Source organism: Psammomys obesus, unplaced genomic scaffold, assembly GCF_907164565.1.
Source record: "Psammomys obesus unplaced genomic scaffold, mPsaObe1.curated_primary_1811, whole genome shotgun sequence".
Taxonomy (NCBI): domain Eukaryota; kingdom Metazoa; phylum Chordata; class Mammalia; order Rodentia; family Muridae; genus Psammomys; species Psammomys obesus.
In genome coordinates this window covers 29960666-29982075 of record NW_026596057.1, presented here as the reverse complement: position 1 = coordinate 29982075, position 21410 = coordinate 29960666, and the positions used below count along the sequence as shown (strand labels likewise).

Genomic DNA, 21410 nt, shown 5'->3' with positions numbered 1-21410 from the left:
GAAGAAGAAGAAGAAGAAGAAGAAGAAGAAGAAGAAGAAGAAGAAGAAGAAGAAGAAGAAGAAGAAGAAAGATCGATCATACCAGCTTTTCCTGGAAGAAGCAAGAACCTGTTGTGCTGCCTGCAAGCTGTGTAATATACTTCTTAGCTTTTCTCAGCTGTCAGCCATGCTGAATGGGCTTTGCTGATGCAGCTATCCTTGAGTCATTTCTGGGCCTACAAGGACCCCTCATCCATATTCCTGAAAGTAACCCCAATAAAACTCATGGTCCATGAAGTTGGACTTTGGCGGTATCTGTATCTATTGGTCTGTCAAGGGCTCCTTAGCTGAGGTTAGTAGATGATTAGGTATTGTCTCTATAGAAAAATTTGTCACACCACGGAATCGTATATAAATAATTTTATATTATTTTTCATTTTGTATTTGTAATGCTAGGACTTACCCTAAGGCCATGGGCTAACTGAGTGTTTTCTCACTGAAGTAATATGCCTCCCCTTGCATTCTTTTTTATTTCTGCGTTGTAGAAAGCCCTGATTTCATAATGGTGAACTGCTTGTAATCAGAGGGAAATTACCTCTGATCACCATTTATTTAGTTTGATTTCTTTTTAATTTGGAGGCTACTTGTTTATGTCTGTCTGTCTGTTTGTTTGTTTATAAAAGGTCTGAGCTCACTTCTGGGCATGAAACCCATGAAAACCCACCAATCCCTAACCTGAAAACACACTAATCAATGAGCATAAAACTGCACCAATCCCTGAGCTCAAAATCCCACCAATCCCTGGGTTTATCTTGAAATATCATCAATCTCCACCCTGGAAGTTTCCAAACTGGAAAACTCCTGCCCCACTCCAAAAACCCTATATAAACATGGCTCCCCCTCGGTTTTCTGCTGCATCTCACCATTACAGAGGCAGCCACCCTCTTATTGTAAGCTACTGGAGGCATACAGGTGGTCAAGCCCCACCCTTAAACTGCTATAACTGTTATCTCTAGCCTCTCGAGATGCAGGTGACCAAGCTCCACCCTACAGGGGAAAAAAAGCCCAAGATTTGGCCACAAACCTGCCAACCACTGACCTTGCGCCAAGATTAGGCCACAGAATCTCACCAATCCCTGAGCTCAAATTTGCACCAAGATTTTGATCCAAGATCAGAACAAACAATCCCAGCAGTCCCAGGTAACACTGGAAACTCTGTCCTCCAATGCACCAAGAAACTCTGTATAAAGTCTGCCTCCTGCTGAATTTCTCGTGTTTTGTTCTTGTTTTTGTTTTTTTCAGGAGCAGACTTTTCCCACTAAAGCTCTTGTGTGAGGTTTGTTGTGCAGTGTGACTTTGTAGTTTCCCTTGGCTCCCTGCTACCAAGATACCTTTCCCTTCAGAGCTGTCACACTTGTACCAGGTAAACCTTCCTCCTCAGACCTTCAACACCTCCACCGTGGAAGCATTTCCCCTCAGAGCTGCAACACAATTCCTATCTATCCCAGACTGGTCTGGAAATCAAGAACCTCACACTTCTGCTTCCCAAGTGCTAAGACTATAGGTTGTACCATGTTTAGACATCTTTGATGAATTACATTTGAATGGACCTTTGATGCTGCAGATCAAATTTCTCACTGTCTGGTACTAGCCCTTTTCTTTTAATTTCATCATCATAATTATTATTATTTATTACAATTTATTCACTTTGTATCCTAGCTGTAGCACACCCTCTATAATCTCTTCTCCACTGATGGTCCTCCTCCCTTACTTTCTGACCCTAGCCTATCAGGTCTCATCAAGACTGTCTGGATCCTCTTTCTCTGTGTCTAGGATACCCAAGACAACACAGAAAAACCCTGTCCCTATTCAGATGTAGCCCATGGGCAGCTCAGTCTTCATATGGGTTCCTTAGTAAGGGGAGCAGGGGCAGTCACTGGCATGAATTTGGTTGCCGGCTCTTTGATCTACTCTAATTGTTCTTCATCATCTTCCCTCACACTGTTCAAGTTTTCATTACCTTGAAATACCTTTCATACTCCAAATCATAATTTTGATAATGAAGACCTAGTCTAAAAAAATTAAGAACTTGAATTTATGATAATAAGACAATTATACTCTAACCAGACATACATGATATAGCCAGGCCACACAAAAAATAATTCATTTAATATTTTTTTTGCTTGTTTGCTTTTGGAAGCAGGGACTCATTTTGTAGCCTAAAATGTTCTTAAAATATCTTGTTCCATGGTCTTAATTGCTAAACTCATAATCATGTGCCATCTAAACCTGATGAATGTATTACTTTAATAACAGATTTTCAGGCCAGTGAGATGGCTCAGTCAATGAGATTTCTTGCCTCTAAGACTGGAGACTTGTGTTCAATCACTGGAACCCAGATAATGAAAAGAGAGAGCTGACTCTCACAAGGTTCTCTCACATCTACATGTGTAATATGGCATGCACGTCTCCATAAACATGTACATGTATGTATGTACATGTACATATTTGTTCATAAATAAATGAATATAAGAAAATAATAAAAACAAATATTATCACCTTTAGCCTTCAAAACAGTCATTTTTCTTAGGTTACATTAAATCAGAAGAAAGATTATAAAACATTCAATTTTTTAGTGGCAAAATATTTAGTTCTATTTTGTAAAAAAAATTCCAGAGAAAATAGTACTCACCATAACATGAGGGTATATCAGACCATCCATCGTAAGTACATGTCATAGAGCCTTTGGTATGCTTATGTCTGTTTTCATATCCAATATGGCATTCATAGTCTAATTTGTCATTAAGTTTAAACCAGGTGTTATTATTTTTAGTCCAAGCATTCTCAAATACAGGCATATCACAAGACTCTAATGTAAAATGAAATAGAAGATTTTATTTCTAATTTGTCAATGGACATGACTAATTCCCATGAGAACAAAAGTCTTTATATGATAAGAAATTAAATACTGTATAAAAACAACCTAAGAAGACCAACAATAAATCATTTTCCTGAAACAATTATTAAAATGAAAGATATACTTTTATAAAGCATTTATCTTCTTTCTTAAGCTTTTATAAAATTTTAATTTAGAAGTAGTTTCTCAGCTCAATTTTTCTTATACTTATAACATATTATATATAAATAGACAAGTGTAGTTATGATTTTTAGGGAAGTTTAATAGTATTTTGTGAATTAATGTCCCATATTTAGTAGTTCAAATAACTTATAAAATATAGAAAAGGAGATTAGCTGAATTTAAAACAGACATGCTTATTGTATTTTTTCAAGAGTTTTCTCTTTCAAAATAAGAAAATCCAATAAATGCTTATTTATTATAATTTACTATAAATGAATATTGCATGGGAGCAATTTTAATTTTTTTCTTAACTAGATCCTGTAAAAACACAATACATGAAAAAGATTAGTAAGCAATTAGTGAATATCTTAAATTTCCTTATTATATAAGGTATGTTGAATAGTTCTTGAAAAACACCATTAGCTAACTTTCTGATAAATATGGTAAGATGACCTAATTATTCTTTTTAGAAAACCTTCATTAAGTATAGGTCCTAAAACAAGAAAACTTTCAAAACACCAAAATTTTCTGCTACCTGAAAATATTTTTTTCTTTCCAATATCAAAGTACTTGGGAAGATCTTCTAAGAGGAAGACATTCTGAGATGGACCTTTACTCACAGTGTCAAATACAAAGCTTAAGGTTATCACCTATTCAGGAATTTAAACATGAACATATATCTTCATTAGGATTTTTACCTTTATATCTAGGAGCAAAAATTTTCATAAGCAAGACAAATAAGCATTGCAAAGGGAAATGGGCTCATATTCTACAAGGCAAAAATGAGTCCAAAAGGAAAAACAAGTATTATTGTGTATTTTTATTGGAGTTTAATGCCCATTTTTCAAATGAAATAGCATTAGCCACAAAGAAGGAGAGTAAAACAAAACTTTTGTGCATTAGCAGTATAATGGCTACAGTCTGATGAAGTACTCACTAATGCATGACGGTTGAGCTGACCACCCATCTTGAAGGCAAGTAATGAATCCTGATGTTTCTCCATTTGCTGTTACATATCCCTGTTTACAACTATATCTTGTTTTTCTGTTTAGAGCATATGTCAGAAGGGATTCAGAAAAAAACCCATTCTCAATTTCTATATCTGATGTTGAACATTTCTCTAAAAAGGAGAAGAGTTAAAGAGAGGTGGGCATGCACAGTATCTTAAGGATTCACAATGTTAAAAGATATTAAAAAAGCTATTAGTTATTTGTACATGAAGACCTGAAATAATCAAAATCATTCATGTTCCTAGGCAAAAAACCAGAAAACAATAAAAAAAAAAATAAATCCAGAGACAAACAAATAAAACATCATAGATTTAAAGATATACCACCATAGTCCTCTAGGAAACTTTTTCTGATGAAGTAGAATTTAAAACACTTATATTTTTTTCTAAAAATGTTTTTTTTTCCAAATGAATATATACTCCTACAGATTGTCAGAACTCTGGATAATATTTGTTTTATTTCACTATTTAGTGAAAAGACAGGAACATCATCAAGCAACTGGAAAAGAATAAAGAATAAAATTCTATCAATATTTTCACTTTGTGAACTTGGAGAATAAATATTTACACAAACACAAATGTTGAAAATGTTAAAGTAGAAGCCAAACAACAAGAAAATAATGGTTATGGTTTTTGTACAGTAATATAATAAAATTATAACAAAAAGAAAGTAAAAATAGAGTGCCAGACACAAACCAAGAGGACACACACACACACACTCACATAGATATAAATATAAATATAGATATAGATATTTGAAATTTACGATTGGCACATATTGGAAAACAAAGAACACTGGACTGGAATTACAGAGTAGCAAGAGATTAATGAGGTCCCTTTGTGTAGGGGTTTATTTTCCAGAAAATAGCAAATTGAGAGCCAAACCAAAAAAAAAAAAAAAAAAAAAAGGGGGTGGTGGTGGTTGGTGGTGAGGTATCTTACTGAATTTAAACAACAAAAATCACTGTTCTCAAAAGGATTGGAGTCATTGGACCTGTGGTATAAAAAAGCAGAGATGAGAGACAATATAGAGTAGAACTCTGCATATCTCAGAGCTTGCCTCTAGCTTCTCTGGCCATATGTCAGCACACTGTCACACACTACACTTTGTTCTGATGCAAACACACACACACACACACACACAAAAAAAAAAAACAAAAAAAACAAGACAAACAAACAACAATAACAACAAAATAATGAGAAGTAAATTTCCCTAAATAGTAAGATCAAAGGGTCCCAGAACAGCAACAGTTCAAACTGGAAGACAGAAAAGATTCCTTTGATCACCCTAATCCTTTAGGAAAAAAACCCCAGAAGTATATTGATATTATGGACACACTCGTACCAAAAAGCTTCCCACACCAATAATACAATTTCAAAAAGAACAAATTAATCAACTTAGTATTCCTGTCCTACAGGTTCCAATCCCAAGACTAGCTGAACGAGCTTTATTCGGATTGTGGAGGAGGTGAACAAAATATATTTGTGGCAACCTCTTATTCCCCCAACAAAAAATCCCCATAACTTATTTGGTAATTTTCACGGATTGCAGTCAAGTATCAATGGGTAAATTACTTGTGGGATGACAACAAAGAGCATTGAAGTAGCTGAACGCACTCGGCTTACACACTGACCACACTGAGAAGGAACAGTGACTCACATCAGTTACCCGAGACTCTTGTATGACATTAGCAAAAAGCAGAAAAAAAATAGAGTAGTTTTTGAAGTTAAAGCAGTCATGTCATTTGAAATCACAAAACAGAATTACCTTTACACCTTGGCACTATAAAAGATCCCTAAATAAATAAACTTTAAAACAGACTTAGAGGAAAAAGTAGAGATGGCACAATTTACCATTATCATACCTTTTTTTTAAACCTATTTTAAAACAAACCAATTGTGGAATTTTATGGACATTCATTTCAATTAATTTGACAAGTTGAAAATTTGCAGAGTTAGTAAAATCCATAGACTATACCACTCCTTAAAAAAATAATATGAGGGGAGATTCAAGATGGCAGCGACCAGAGCACACTGTTTCAGAGAGGCAACGGATCTGAAACTCCGAAATTGGTGAGTAGAGGGGCAGCTGAAACCAGAAAATCGACGTTGAGGCTTCCTGAAAGAGAGGGGATATCACAGGAGCAAAGAACATTTGGCTTCAGGACAGCCGTGGACTTCTCTAGGAAGCCAGGGTGGCACTTCCCTTTTTCGGGCCTCCTTCTCCTCGGAGGAGCCAACCCACAGCACCAGTGACACTCAGCACAGAACTCACTGCGTGGGGACTGCCACAGCAGAGGCAGGGCTCCTAGCTCCTCAGCCGCAGCTGCCAGCTGTACCCACCTGCCGAGTCCCAGATCCATGGTACCATCCTTCCCGGTTCTGGGTCTGCAAGCAGCCTTACCGACTCCGCAGGGCCTCCCAGCCAATGTCTGTACGAGCCACCCAATACCTCAGTGGCAAACAGCAGGTTATACAGCCACCAAAGTCCAGCAGACCTGCAAAACCACCCAGATACAGCAGGCGCCGGGCCACCTAGGTCTGTGGACCACTGTTGTGGCTCCCCAGGACTTCCCAGCAGGCACCTGGACACTCCAGTTCTGCAGTTGCAGGTGGACTCCCTAGTTTAATGGCTGCAACACCACTAAGCTGACTGAGCTCAACCTGCCGCATTTGACTCAGCAGGTCCAAACCGGCCAGTAGAGAACAGGAGAACCCCTGTGCTTTACATTTTGAGTGGGTGAGTGTGCCCTCAAGTGCCTACAGAGCCCCAGATCCAGGATGCTTCTAAGCTAGCAGCCAGACATCAGACCCCTCCCACCCACTCATCCCCTGTGGGAAACAGAGAGTTTCTTGGGACAATGAAGCCCCTGCTCTGCGGATCTACCAGTGGAGTTTAGGCAAATAACTCTTGGAGCTCAGTCAGAGAAGAATACCAGTAGGCCACTGAGGTACTCAGGGAATTTGCGCCTGTGATCATCATCAGTGCTGGCAATACCTTCAGCGTCTGCAACCCCTTTAGTGCCTCCAAGGTGCCCTTCCCTCATACTGAAAGTCTCTATATTCTCTAGCACCCTGTCCCTCAAAGCACACTTCCATGCACATGCTTGCCAGAATTTGTCCTTCTGTGCCCTTGGACTTTCCTCCCACAGGTACAGCTGAAACACCAATGCAAACGCTGAAACAACTGGACCTGTCTCATCTTCCTGAAGAATTCTCCAAACACCAGAGAAAGATGGTATCAGTCTGAACTTCAGAATCCAGGAACAAACAGTGAAGGTTACAGATAAGCAAATGGCTAGAGGTCGGCAAAAGAACACATCCAACAAAAATCAGGAAATCATGGCTTCACCAGCAACCCCCAAAATCAATGGTACTCCAATTCATCGGAAACACAGAAAAATGACTTTTCCAGTTATTAGAGGCACATAAAGAGGAAACAAACAATTCTCTCAAAGAAATTGCCACACAGATGGAAACAAATAAATAGGAAATGAACAAAGCTCTCAAAGAAACACAGGCAAATATAGCCAAACAAATAGAGGCACAAGTAGAGGTGCAATTAGTGGCATATAGAAAGGAAACAAACAAAAGAATAGAGACCATCATAGACAGACAGGAACCACATTCAAACAGATGAAGGAAATGGTGCAAGGCATAAAAACAGAATTAGAATACATAAAGAAAACACAAACCTTGAGAAAACCTTGGAGCTGGGGAACTTGGAGAAAAGGTCAGGAACCACAAAGGTAAGCATCACCAACAGAATACAAGAGATGGAAAAGAGAATCTCTGGTGCTGAAGATACACTTGCAGAAATCGATATTTCTCTCAAAGAAAAAGTAAAATCGAAAAAGTTCCAATCACAAAACATCCAAGAAATCAAAGACACATGGAAAGGCTAAATCTAAGAATAATAGGAATTGATGAAAAAGAAGATTCCAGGCTCCAAGGTCCAGAAAATATCTTCAAGAAAATCATAGAGGAAAAATTTCCCAACCTAAAGAAAGAGATGTCCATAAACATACAAGAGGCCTACAGAACACAAAATAGATTAGACCAGAAAAGAAACACATCACATCATATTGTAGTCAAAACACTAAATCTACAGAAAAAAGAAAAGATGTCAAAAGCAGCAAGGGAAAAAGGCCAAGTAACATATAAAGGTAGATCTATCAGAATAACACCAGACTTCTCATCAGAAACTATGAAAGCCAGAAGGGCCTGGGCAGATGTCATGCACACTTGAAAGGACCACAGATGGCAACCTAGACTACTATACCCAACAAAGCTTTCAATCAACATAGGTGGAGAAAACAAAACATTCCATGACAAAACAAAATTTAAGCAATATCTACATAGCAAACCAGCCCTACAGAAGATACTTGAAAGAAAACTCCAATCCAATGAAAACAACTATACCCAAGAAAACATAGGATACAGATAATTTCGTTAAAAAAATTAAAAGAAAACAAGCACTGAATCACAATAAGACCACCAACTCCACAATAAAAGGAAATAACATTCATTGGTCACTATTATGTATCAACATCAATAGACTCAATTCTCCAATAAAAAGATACAGACTAACAGAATGGTTGAGGAAACAGGATCCAACATTCTGCTGCATCCAAGAAATGCACCTCTACAACAAAGATAAACATTACCTCAGAGTAAAGGGCTGGAAAAATGTTTTTCAAGCAAATGGACCCAGAAAACAAGCTGGGGTAGCTATCCTTATATCTAATAAAATAGACTTTCAAACAAAATTAATCAAAAAAGATGAGGAAGGGCACTACATTCTCATCAAAGGAAAAATCCATCAAGAACACATCCTAATTCTGAACATCTATGCCCCAAATACAAGAGCACCTACATTCATAAAGGAAACATTATTAAAGCTTAAATCACACATAGATCCCAACACCTTAATAGTGGGAGACTTCAACACCCACTCTCACCAAGGGACAGATCATCTAGACAGAAGACAAATAGGGAAATAAAGGCACTTACAGACACCCTAATTCAAATGGACTTAATAGATGTCTAGAGAACTTTTCAGCCAAACTCAAAAGTGTACACCTTCTTTTCAGCACCTCATGAAACCTTCTTCAAAATAGACCATATAGTTGGTCACAAAGCAAGCCTCAACAGATACAGGAAGATTGAAATAATCCCCTATATTCTATCTGACCACCATGGACTAGAGCTGGACCTTGACAACTATAGAAATAGCAAAAAGCCTAGACACACATTGAATATCCATATATCCCCCAAGAAATTGAAGCAGTCATCAACAGTCTTCCTTCCAAAAAAAGTCCTGGGCCAGATGGATTCAGTGCAGAATTCTATCAGACCTACAGAGAAGTGCTAACCCCAATTCTCTTAAAACTCTTCCATATAATAGAAACAGAAGGAACATTACAAAACTCATTCTATGAAGCCACAGTCACCTTGATACCTAAACCACACAAAGACCTGGCAAAAAAAAAAAAGAGAACTTCAGATTTATCTCTCTTATGAACAGTGATGCAAAAATACTCAAAAAATTCTTGCAAACAGAATCCAAATACACATAAAAGATATCATCCACCATGACCAAGTAGGCTTCATCCAAGGCCTATAAGGGTGGTTCAATATATGGAAATCCATCAAGGTAATCCATCATATAAACAAACTGAAGGCGAAAAACCACACGATCATCTACTTATATGGCAAAAAAGCATTTGACAAAGTCCAACACCCATTCATGTTTAAAGTCTTGGAGAGATCAAGGATACAAGGCACATACCTAAGCATAGTAAAGGTAATATACAGCAAGCCTATAGCCAACATCAAACTCAATGGAGAGAAACTTAAATCAATCCCACTGAAATCAGGGACAAGACAAGGCTACCCACTCTCTCCCTACCTCTTCAACATAGTACTTGAAGTCCTAGCCAGAGCAATAAGACAACTAAAGGAGATCAAGGGGATACAAATCGGAAAGGAAGAGGTCAAAGTGTCAGTATTTGCAGATGATATGATAGTATACATGAACGACCCCCAAAATTCAACCAGAGAACTCTTCCAGCTGATAAACACCTTCAGCAGAATGGCTGAATACAAAATTAATTAAAAAAAATCAGAAGCCCTCCTGTATACCAAAGACAAAAGGGCCAAGAAAGAAATCAGGGAAACAACACCCTTCACAATAGCCACTAATCACATAAAGTACCTTGGGGTAACTCTAACCAAGTAAGTGAAAGACCTGTTTGAAAAAAAACTTCAAGTCTCTGAAGAAAGAAATTGAAGAAGATATCAGAAGATGGAAAGATCTCCCATGCTCATGGATTGGTAAGATTAACATTGTGAAAATAGCCATTCCACCAAAAGCAATCTACAGATTCAATGCAATTCCCATCAAAATACCAACACAATTCTTTACAGACCTTGAAAGAAAAATTCTCACCTTTCTATGGAGAAACAAAAAATCCAGAATTTCCAAAATGATCCTGTACAACAACAGATCACCTAGAGGTATCTCCATCGCTGACCTCAAGCTGTACTACAGAGTAATATAAATAAAAACTGCATGGTATTTGCATAGAAACAGAAAGGAGGATCAATGGAACCGAAGAGAAGACCTAGAAATAAACCCATACACCTATGAATACTTTATTTTTTACAAAGAAGCCAAAACCATTCAGTAGAAAAAAAGAGAGCATGTTCATCAAATGGTCCTGGTCCAACTGGACGTCTACATGCAGCAAAATGCAAATAGATCCTTATTTATCACCCTGCACAAAACTAAAGTCCAAGTGGATCAAAGATCAACATAAAACCAGACACATTAAATTGGTTAGAAGAAAAAGTGGGGAAGACCCTAGAACTCATTGGTACAGGAGACAACTTCCTGAACAGAACACCAACAGCACAGGCTCTAAGAACAATAATCAATAAATGGGACCTCATGATACTGAAAAGCTTCTGTAAAGCAAAAGACACTGTTGTCAGAACAAAACTGGGAAAGAATCTTCCCCAACCCTCTAGCTGCCAGAGGGCCAGTATCCAGGATATATAAAGAACTAAAGAAGTTAAAAAGCAATAAATCAGGCAATCCAATTTAAAAAATGGGGAACAGAGCTAAACAGAGAATTTTCTGTTGAGGAATATAGAATGGCAGAGAAATATTTAAAGAGATGCTCAATCTCCTTAGCCATCAGAGAGATGCAAATCAAAATGACCCTGAGATTTCACCTTACACCCATCAACATGGCTAAGATCAAAAACTCAAGTGACAACACATGCTGGAGAGGTTGTGGAGAAAGGGGAACCCTCCTCCACTGCTGGTGGGAATGTAAACTTGTACAACCACTTTGGAAATCAATCTGGTGCTTTCTCAGACAACTAGGAATAGCGCTTCTCAAGATCCAGTTATACCACTCCTAGGCATATATCCAAAAGATGTTCAAGTACATAACAAGGCCATTTTCTCAACCATGTTTGTAGCAGCTTTATTTGTAATAGCCAGAACCTGGAAACAACCCAGATGTCACTCAACAGAGGAATGGATTCAGAAATTGTGGTACATTTATACAATAGAATACTACTCAGTGATAAAAAAACAAGGAAATCATGAAATTTTCAGGCAAATGGTAGGATCTAGAAAAGATAATCCTGAGAGGTATCCCAGGAGCAGAAAGATGCACATGGTATATACTCACTTATAAGTGGGTTCTAGACCTATAAGATAGGATAAACATACTAAAATCTATACAGCTAACGAAGCTAAACAAGAAAGAGGACCTGGGGTAAGATGATCAATCCTCACTTAGAAAGACAAATGGATGGACATTGGAAGTAGGAGAAAACAAGTAACAGGGCAGGAGCCTACCACAGAGGACCTCTGAAAGATTCTACCTAGCAGTTTTTCAAAGCAGATGCTGAGACTCATAACCAAACCTTCAGCAGAATGTAGGGAATCATATGAAAGAAGGGGGAGTTAGTATGACCTGGAGAGGACAGAAGCTCCACAAGGACCAAATATATAAGGGCACAGGGTCTTTTCTGAGACTGTTTCTCTAACCAAGTACCATGTATGGTTATAACCTAGAACCCCTGCTCATTTGGAGCCCATGGTAGCTCAGTATCCAAATGGGTACCCTAGTAAGGGTAACAGGGACTATTTCTGACATGAACTCAGTGGCTGGATCTTTGACTTCCACCCCTCCTCTGAGGGAAGAACAGCCTTGCTAGTCCACAGAGGACATTGCCAGTTCTGAAGAGACCTTGTAAACTAGGGTCAGATGGAAGGGGAGGAGGACCTCTCCTAACAGTGGAATTGGAAAGGGGCAGGGAGGAGATGAGGGAGTGAGGGTGGGATTAGGAGGGAATGAGGGAAGGGGCTACAGCTGGGATACAAAGTAAACAACATGTGATTAATAAAAAAATAAAAATTATTAAAAAATATGATCTGGGCCCGATGGTGCATACTTGTAATCTTAGCAGTAGGGGAGGCCGAGGCAGGCAGATCTCTGTGAGTTTGGGTCCACCCTGGTCTACAATGTTAGTCCAGGACAGCCAAAGCTACACAGAGAAACCAATAAGCAAGCAAGCAAGCAAACATACAAATAAATAAAGCAATGTGAATAGAATTGCTTTAATGTGAAAAACATGTACTAGCTATACATCTACTGAAGATTCTAGATATAACAGAACAGTGCTATAAGAAACTAAAAGTGCATCATACTCACTGGTAGAAAATCTTAAGCATACTATATTGATTTTCTTGAAGTTGATTCCAGAAAAGTATTTTACACACACGAGCAAGCTTGTTCTAAAAGTCACATGGCAAGGGACCACAACAGGAAGACATTTTTTTTCAAAATGTTCAAGAATCTAGATATTTTAAAACTAATGTAAATATTATATGTGTTGATTAATAGAAATATCACAGTTCTCCAACAAAGGTTTCTATTACATAGAATTTCATTTCATATTTTAATATTTTAAATTTAATTGTTCAGAAAGATATAAATTTAAATATAATATTAAAAGATATTAAGTGTTATATAATTTGGTAGTCATTAAAGAAAGCTTTGATGTTGGTGACTAAAAAAAATCACAAAGTAAAGGAAGAGAACTGGGAGTCAAAAATCGGGCACACACAGGACAAGTACATACTTAGCAAGAACTAATATCAATTTCATAGTGGAAGTTGATCCTTCATTAAATAGAACAACAGTTAGGCATCTAAATGCAAAACGATAAGCTTAAATTTATTTCTCACACACATTAGAGTTAACACAAAAGTGATCATATACCTAAATGTAAAATATAAACTTCTATAAGATCATCTTTTGGCCTAGGCAAGGACATTTTAGATGACAGAAAAAAGAACAAATAAATGAAAAAATTTTGATGTATTGAATAGCATAAAAAGAAACTCTTAATATCATTTGCTAATAGTGCAAGTTGAGACTAGGAGTGAGAGCTTCTAATTATCTTTCCTGGCACTTGAATTTTGTCTGCAGACCTTGTGCATGCTGTCACAGGTTGACAATGCCTCACCGGAAAGATATTCACCTGGGGTGGATGGGACATACAAATTGAACTTGATTTTTCTTTTTAAAGAACACAAAGGTTGGATGTGTGGGGATGGAGGCAGATGTGGAAGGAGCTGGGGGAAGGAGGTTAATATGGTCAAAATATGTTGTGTAAAATTCTCAGAGAAGTAATAAAAATGAGAAAGGTAACAAGTACACATTTGCTTTTAGAACACCAATACAGTAGAAGTAGAGATGTACACATGAGGAAAAACATACAGAGAGTACTCCCCTACAGAAGGCTAATAACCACAATATACCAAGTAGTCTCAAAATTCAGCACAAACAGTAGAAACAACCAAAATAAACTGGGGAAAGCTTTGAGGAACCTTTTCAGAGAAGACATGATGTCAAATGAACATATCAAAGGGTACTTCATCCCTGAGGACTGACATGCCATCACAAAATGTTATTGTAAACCGAGGCAACTACCTAGAGAAGAAACGATTATTACTGTTTGGCTAAAATGGTGCACTTTCTAATGGCAGTGTAGGTACTTATTCCAATGTACACAGATATGTGCTGGTTTCACCCCTCATCAAGGAAGCTTGTTTCGCAGCATGTGAGAGTTCACCACACAATTTTCTTAAAGCATGCCAAGGAACAAGAAGAAAAGCACAAATGGGTTTTTTTTTAATCTTTTTTTTTGAATTTTATTTTTTTATCAGTTACATTTTATTAACTCTGTATCCTAGCCGTGTCCCGATCCCTCATTCCCTCCCAGTCCCTCCCTCCCTCCCTCATCTCCACCGTGCCCCTTTCCAAGTCCACTGATGGGGGGGGGACCTCCTCCCCATTCATCTGATCCTGTTTTATCAGGTATCTTCAGGACTGGCTGCAAAGCCTTCCTCTGTGGCCTAACAGGACTGCTCCTCCCTTGGGGGTGGGGAGGCCAAAGAGCCAGTCATTGAGTTCCTGTTAGAAATAGTCCTTGTTCCCCTCACTATGGGAAACCAATTGGTTACTGAGCTACCACAGGCTACATCTGAGCAGAGGTTCTAGGTTATATCCATACAGGGTCCTTGGTTGAATGTCAGTCTCAGAAAAGACCCTGAAGCACAAATAGTTTAATAAAAAATGAAACTGTATGAGATCTAAAAATGGAAATAGAAGTAATAAAGAAAACACAAACTGATGAAATTCTGGAAATGGAAAATGTAGGTAAGTGAACAAGAACTACATATGCAAGCATCACCAACAGAATATAAGATATGGAAGAAAGAATCTCAGGTTTTGAAGACACAATAGAAGAAACAGATCCATCAGACAAAATGTAAAATCTGAAAATCTTCTGACATAAAAAAATCCAGGAAATCATGGGTTGTATGAAAGCACAAAACCTAAGAAGGATAGGAATAGACTTAGGAGAATCTTGGCTCAAAATCCCAGAAAAATATTTTCAACATCATAGAAGAAAATTTTCTTAACCGAAAGAAGCAGATGCTCATAAAGATATAAGAAGCATACAAAATATCAAACAGATTGGATGCTCAACCATACAACAAGGACATTTGCTCAACTATGTTCATAGCAGCTTTATTCAAAATAGCTAGAATCTGGAAACAACCTACATGTCCCTCTATTGAAGAATGGATACAGATATTGTAGTACATTTACACAATGGAATGCTACTCAGCAATTAAAAACAAGGAAATCAGGAAATTTTCAGGAAAATGGATGGAAGTAGAAAAGATCATCCTGAGTGAGGAAACTCAGAAGCTGAAAGACACATGTAATATATATTCATTTATAAGTAGATATTAGCTATATAATATAAGACAAACATACTAAAATCTATACTCCTAAAGAAGCTAAACAACAAGGAGGTCCCTAGAGAACAGGCTTAATCCTCATTCAGAAGGACAAACAAGATAGATATTGGAAGCAGGGGAAGACAAGGAACAGAACAAGGACATTCCACTGGGGGCCTCTGAAAGACTTTACCTAGCAGGATATCGAAGCAGATGCTGAGACTCATAGCCAAACTTCGGGCAGAGTGAAGGGAATCTTAAGGAAAAAGATGGAGATGGAAAGACCTGGAGGTACAGGAGCTCCATAAGGAGACCAACAGAGAAAAAAAAAAATTCTGGCCTCAGGGGTTCCTGCAGAGACTGATGAATCAACCAATGACTATGCATGGAGAGGACCTAGAATTCCTGTTCAGATATAGCCCATGGACAGCTCAGTTTTCATGTGGGTTCCCTGGTAAGGAGAGCAGGGGTATTCTCTGACATGGACTCAGTGGCCAGCTCTTTGATCAACTCTCCCTTGGCAAGGTGGCCTAACTAGGCCACAGAGAAAGAGGATCCAGGGATCCTGATAAGACCTGATAGGCTAGGGTCAGATAGTAGGAGAAAGGGACTTCCTTTATCAGTGGACTAGTGGAAGGGCATGGTGGGGCAGAAGAGGGAAGGAGGGTGGAACTGGGAGAAGGTGAGGGAGGGGCCTATATCTGGGATACAAAGTGAATAAATTGTAATAAATAATAATAATAATAAAATAAAAAAGTCTGGATATGGAAAATGTTATAACAAAAGGCAATTGACAAGCATTCAAAAACAGATTATATTTTTTAATAAATATCACATTTATAAAAAGGAAGACTCAACATTATGTGATTAATTAAAAATTGTTCTGAAAATTCAAGATGTCAATCAAGTCTATATAGAAGAAGTTTGAAATCTGAAGTCAACAAAGAAAACATCTGTGATATGTATAACCAAAAGATTGATTTTTAAAAATCTTACTTTTACACATACACTGACAATGGATAGCTTGCCAACATATGCATCTCCTAGAAAGGGGGAAGGGGACTGTCTCTGACTTGGACTCTGCTGCCTGCTTCTCAATTAGTTCTCCTTGGCAGGCTGCCTCACCAGGCCACAGAGGAAGAAAATGAGCTAAGTCCTGATGCAACTTGATGTGCTGGCCTAAGTTGGTAGGGGAGATGCTCCCTTTGTCTGAGGAGTAAGGGAGGAGGAGATAGGAGGAAGTGAGAGCTAAGAGGGGAGGGAAAGCCTATGATCAGGATGCAAAGTGAATAAATAAATTAGTTAATTAAAAAATTCTTGCTTTCCAGCAAAACAATTCATAAATTATGAATTAGAAAAAGACAGCATTTGAGAAATGATTAAGTACAATTGACTTGTTATTATATTTTAAAAACCCGCATGATAATAAAAGGAATATATATCAACACTATGATGTAACATTTTATAGACATTTATTTTAATAATAATTTATACTTAATAATAAAGTGTAACATTACTGAATCATTTGGAAGGATATAGAACAAAAAGAAATCATCATTACAAGCATATATTGGTACAGAGATTGGAAAAAATATAAAACCTAGACCATGTACACTGTTTGAGAATTTCCTTCCCAGTTACAAATTACAGAGAATTCCGAGATAACTAGCAGTAACTGTCAAGTTATTTCTTGAATAGATGAATGTAGCTATTGTCCTATTTGTTTAATTTTAAAGTACAATTTTATAACTGTTTTGAGTCAAATGACAAGATGATGTCAAAGTAGGATAGTGTTACAAATTAAATGAAAGTTTACTCAGCCTTTGTTGTATTAGGGCCTAATGGCTACTAGGTATATTTACTTTGCTACTAGGTATATTTACTTTGCTACTTATCAAGAATTCTTTATGTTCACATACACACACTTGAAACAATGCAGCATTTTGTCCCGGTTAATATGAATGGGATGGAGAGCCATGAGCCTCTTATGCTCTCAGAGCAGGTTACTTACTGACACGGATGCACTTGGGTGGAGGGGACCAGCCATTCTCTGTACATGTAATTGTGTCTTGTCCATTTGGAAGAGTGTAGTCAGTGTAACACTGGACTTTGGTAGACTGACCCTGTACATAGTTTCTTTCCCAGTATGAAGATTTCCCATTCTCCACATAACGAAAAACACATTGCCCTAAAATTATAAAAATGATAAATTAAAAAACTTTCTTTTGTTAGAAAATAAAGTTAAATTCTATCTTTACAAATGTTTAATGAACATGCATGACTTTAAGAAACAAAACTATTATCAAATGTTTAAAAGTGTAGCATTTATGTTTTTATTAATAAAATATTCAAGTGATAAAGGTATTCTCATAGTCCCTCTTGTTTTTGTGCATTTCATGAAGAGCTCCTCACAAAGGACAGAAACTAGACTTCTTGCTCACAAATTCTTCTGTTGGTCTTATTTTTTTTTTCGTGAGAAACTTGGCTGTAATTATACATGGGCTCTACTGTTTCCACTCTTTCGAAGAATTAAGCATAATTTAACGTAAAGACATTGACTTACTGACACATGGCACTGCAGGCTCCCACCCTTGTGCTGTGCAACGAAGGTAGTCCCAAGATGACCTTGAAGTCGGCACAAACCCGCTGTCACAGGAATAGGCGTACTCCTTGCCTATAGGTACTGGAAAGTAGGGCCTGTAGTAGTCTTCATAATGTAGGCGTCCATGTTTGAATTGTGGAAAATCACAAGGTTTCACTTGCAATAAAAAACAAACAGCAAAACTCTTACATCAAGACAATCACAACTTGATTAGCGAATTACTTTCTATTAATTCAAATAACTACATGACAATACAGAAGGTATGTAGAACAAAGAAACAAAAAAAAGACAACTGAGGTATGTGAGGATGTCTTTTCACAAGAAATCAAGTTATATCTGATTGTATATATATCATATATAATATATATGAACTGGATTAGAAATACTTGTTAATATCTAAATATGATAGTATTAATATGTTAATAGGCAATATAACTGCTTAATTATAATTTCATAATTTTATCATTTTAACTGGAACTAAAATATAATGTTACTAAGGAATGAAATGGAGCTAGTCTTAGACATTTGTATTGAAATACTATATTGTTCATTGTATTAAGTTTATATGTAAACCATGATTAATTTTATTCTTTTCATGTTCTTATATTTAATTATTTATGATTAGTTATTCTTTATATTAGTGCTTTACTATAAGAAGAATATTACTTATTCTATGGAGTATGATTCTACTTCAATAAGCCTCATGCATTATGTTACAAGTATTTCAACAAATATGCATAAAAACAAATTTCCTTAAGCTTCCTCTTTCATTTTAGCTTTGGTTTTTTGTTTGTTAGCTTTGTTGTTTTGTAGTTTTTGTTTGTTTGTTCTTATTGTTGTTGTTGTTTTGTTGAGACAGGCTTTCTCTGTGTAGCCTTGCCTGTCCTGGACTAGCTTTGTAGACTGGGTTGGCTTTGAACTAATAGAAATCAGCCTGCCTCTGCCTCCCCAAGTGCTGGGATTACAGGCGTGTGCACCATGACTAGCTTTAGGTTTTTGTTTGTTTGTTTGTTTGTTTGTTTTGTTTTGTTTTTAATGAGAGAAAGTTTTCAAGAATATCCACACTTTTGTTATATGCTTAATAAATTGAAATTCTTCTCAACCTAACATAACCCTCAACATCTTATCAGACCACTGTTGTTGAAGCAACAGTAAGTTTACAAGCTGCTGGAAACTGAACAACTCTCTATTGATTAACCACTGGGTCAAGGAAAGAATTAAGAAATCAAAAAGTTCCTACATTTCAATGAAAATAAAAACACAACATACCCAAATGTATGGGACACAACAAAAGCAGTGCTAACAGGTAAGTTCATAACACTGAATGCCTTCATAAAGAAATTGGAGAGATCTCATAACTGTGACTTAACAGCAAGTCTGAAAGCTCTAGAAATGAAAAGAAGCAAACACACCTAAGAGGAGCAGCCAGGAGGAAATAAACTCAGGTCTGAAATCAGTAAAATAGGAACAAAGTGAATAATGCAATGAATCAACAAAACAAAGAGTTGGTTCTTTGAGAAAATCACCAAGCTAGACAAAAACCTTAGCCAAATTAACTTTAAGGCCTAGAGAATATCCACATTAACAAAATCAGAAAGAAAAATTGGCACATAACAACAGAGACACCAAGGAAATCCAAAATATCATTAGGTCAGACTTCAAAAAACTGCATGCCACAAAATTGGAAAAGCTGAAACGGATGGACAATTTTATTGATAGCACTTATTTAAAGTTAAGTTGAGATCAGGTAAACATTGAATAAACCTATAACACCTCCCCCCCAAAGATAGAAGCAGTCATTAAAGTTCTCCCAACCCAAAAGATCCAAGGGCCAGATGGCTTTGGCTCAGAATTCTACTGAATTTCAAATAAAGTACTTGAAATTGTAGCTGAAGAAATAAGACAACTAAAGAAAATTAAGGTGATACAAACTGGGAAGGAAGAAATTAAAGTATCACTATTTGAAGATGATATGATAGTATGCATAAGTAATAGACAAAATTCTACCAGGGAACTCCAACAGCTGGTAAACAGTTTCAGAGAAGTAGCTGAATTCAAGATTTACTAAAGGAAAATTAGTGGCCCTCCTATATACAAATGATAAATTAGCTGGGAAAGAAATCAGAGAAACAACACCCTTCACAATAGTCACAAATAACATGAAACATCTTGGTGTAACTCTCGCTAAGCAAGTGAAATATGTATATGACAAGAACTTCAGGTCTTTAAAGAAGGAAATTAAAGAAGATATTGGAAGATGTAAAGAACTCCAGTGCTCATAGATCAGTGGAATTAACATAGTAAAAATTGCCATCTTACCAACATCCATCTACAGATTCAATGTAATTCCCAACAAAATCTCAACACAATGCTTTACAGATCTTGAAGGAACAATAGTCAACATCATATGCAAAAATAAAAAACCCAGGATAACTAAAATAATCCTGAACAATAAAAGAACTTCCAGAGGTGTCATCATCCTTGATTTCAAGCTGTATTACAGAGCAACAGTAATAAAAAACAACATGATGTCTAGAATAAAAACAAACAGATTTATCAATGAAACCAAATTGAAGACCCAGATATAATCCACACACTATGGACATCTGGTTTTTGACAAACAATCCTAAATTATACAATAGGAAAAAAAAGCATCTTCAATAAATGTTGCTGATCTAAATGAATGTAATCATGCAGAAGATTGTAAATAGATCTATATCTACTACCCTGCACAAAACTCAAGTCCAAGTGGATCAAAGACCGCAACATAAAACCAGATACACTGAACCTGATAGAAGAGAAAGTGGGAAATAGCCATGAATGCATTGCACAGAAGACAACTTCCTGAAGAGAACACCTACACTAAAGGCACTAAGATAAGAATTAATAAATGAGACCTCATGAAATTGAAAAGCTTCTGTTAGGCAAAGGATACCATCAAAAGGGCAAAATGGCAGCCTGTAGAATGGAAAAAGATTTTCACCAACTCAGATTTTTCACTCAATCGGACAGAGGGCTGAGTATTATAGTACACACACACACACACACACACACACACACACACACACACACACACACAAAGAAAAAGAAAAAACATTCAAGAACCTAGACATCACCAAAGCAAAAAAAAAAAAATCCATTTAAAAAGGAGGGTACAGATATAAACAAAGAATTTTCAACAGAGGAATCTCAATTGGCCAAGGAGCAACTGAAGAAATGTTTAGCATCCTTAGCCATCAGGTAAATGCAAGTCAAAATGACGGTGAGATTCCATCTTACAGCTGTCAAAATGCCTAAGATAAAAAACACATGTGAGACTACTTCATTGCTGGTAGGAGCACAAACTTGTACAACCACTTTGGAAATCACTATGGATATTAATTGGTTATTAATCTACCTCCAG

At 36.9% G+C, this 21410-nt stretch overlaps 1 protein-coding gene across 2 annotated transcripts in view; it reads right to left on the bottom strand.

Moving 5' to 3' along the window:
• The window catches only part of LOC129689457 (complement factor H-like), a 109459-nt gene that overhangs the window by 50205 nt on the left and 37844 nt on the right, over window positions 1-21410 (bottom strand). The window contains exons 8-11 of one of the 2 annotated variants that reach the window (XM_055624681.1): window positions 17969-18163; window positions 17417-17593; window positions 3996-4178; window positions 2672-2848 (exon numbers count right to left, since the gene is read on the bottom strand). In XM_055624681.1, the coding sequence (XP_055480656.1) occupies window positions 2672-2848; window positions 3996-4178; window positions 17417-17593; window positions 17969-18163 (732 nt within the window). The remainder of the gene's footprint in view (window positions 1-2671; window positions 2849-3995; window positions 4179-17416; window positions 17594-17968; window positions 18164-21410) is intronic. The other variant, XM_055624682.1, reaches the window with a different exon arrangement.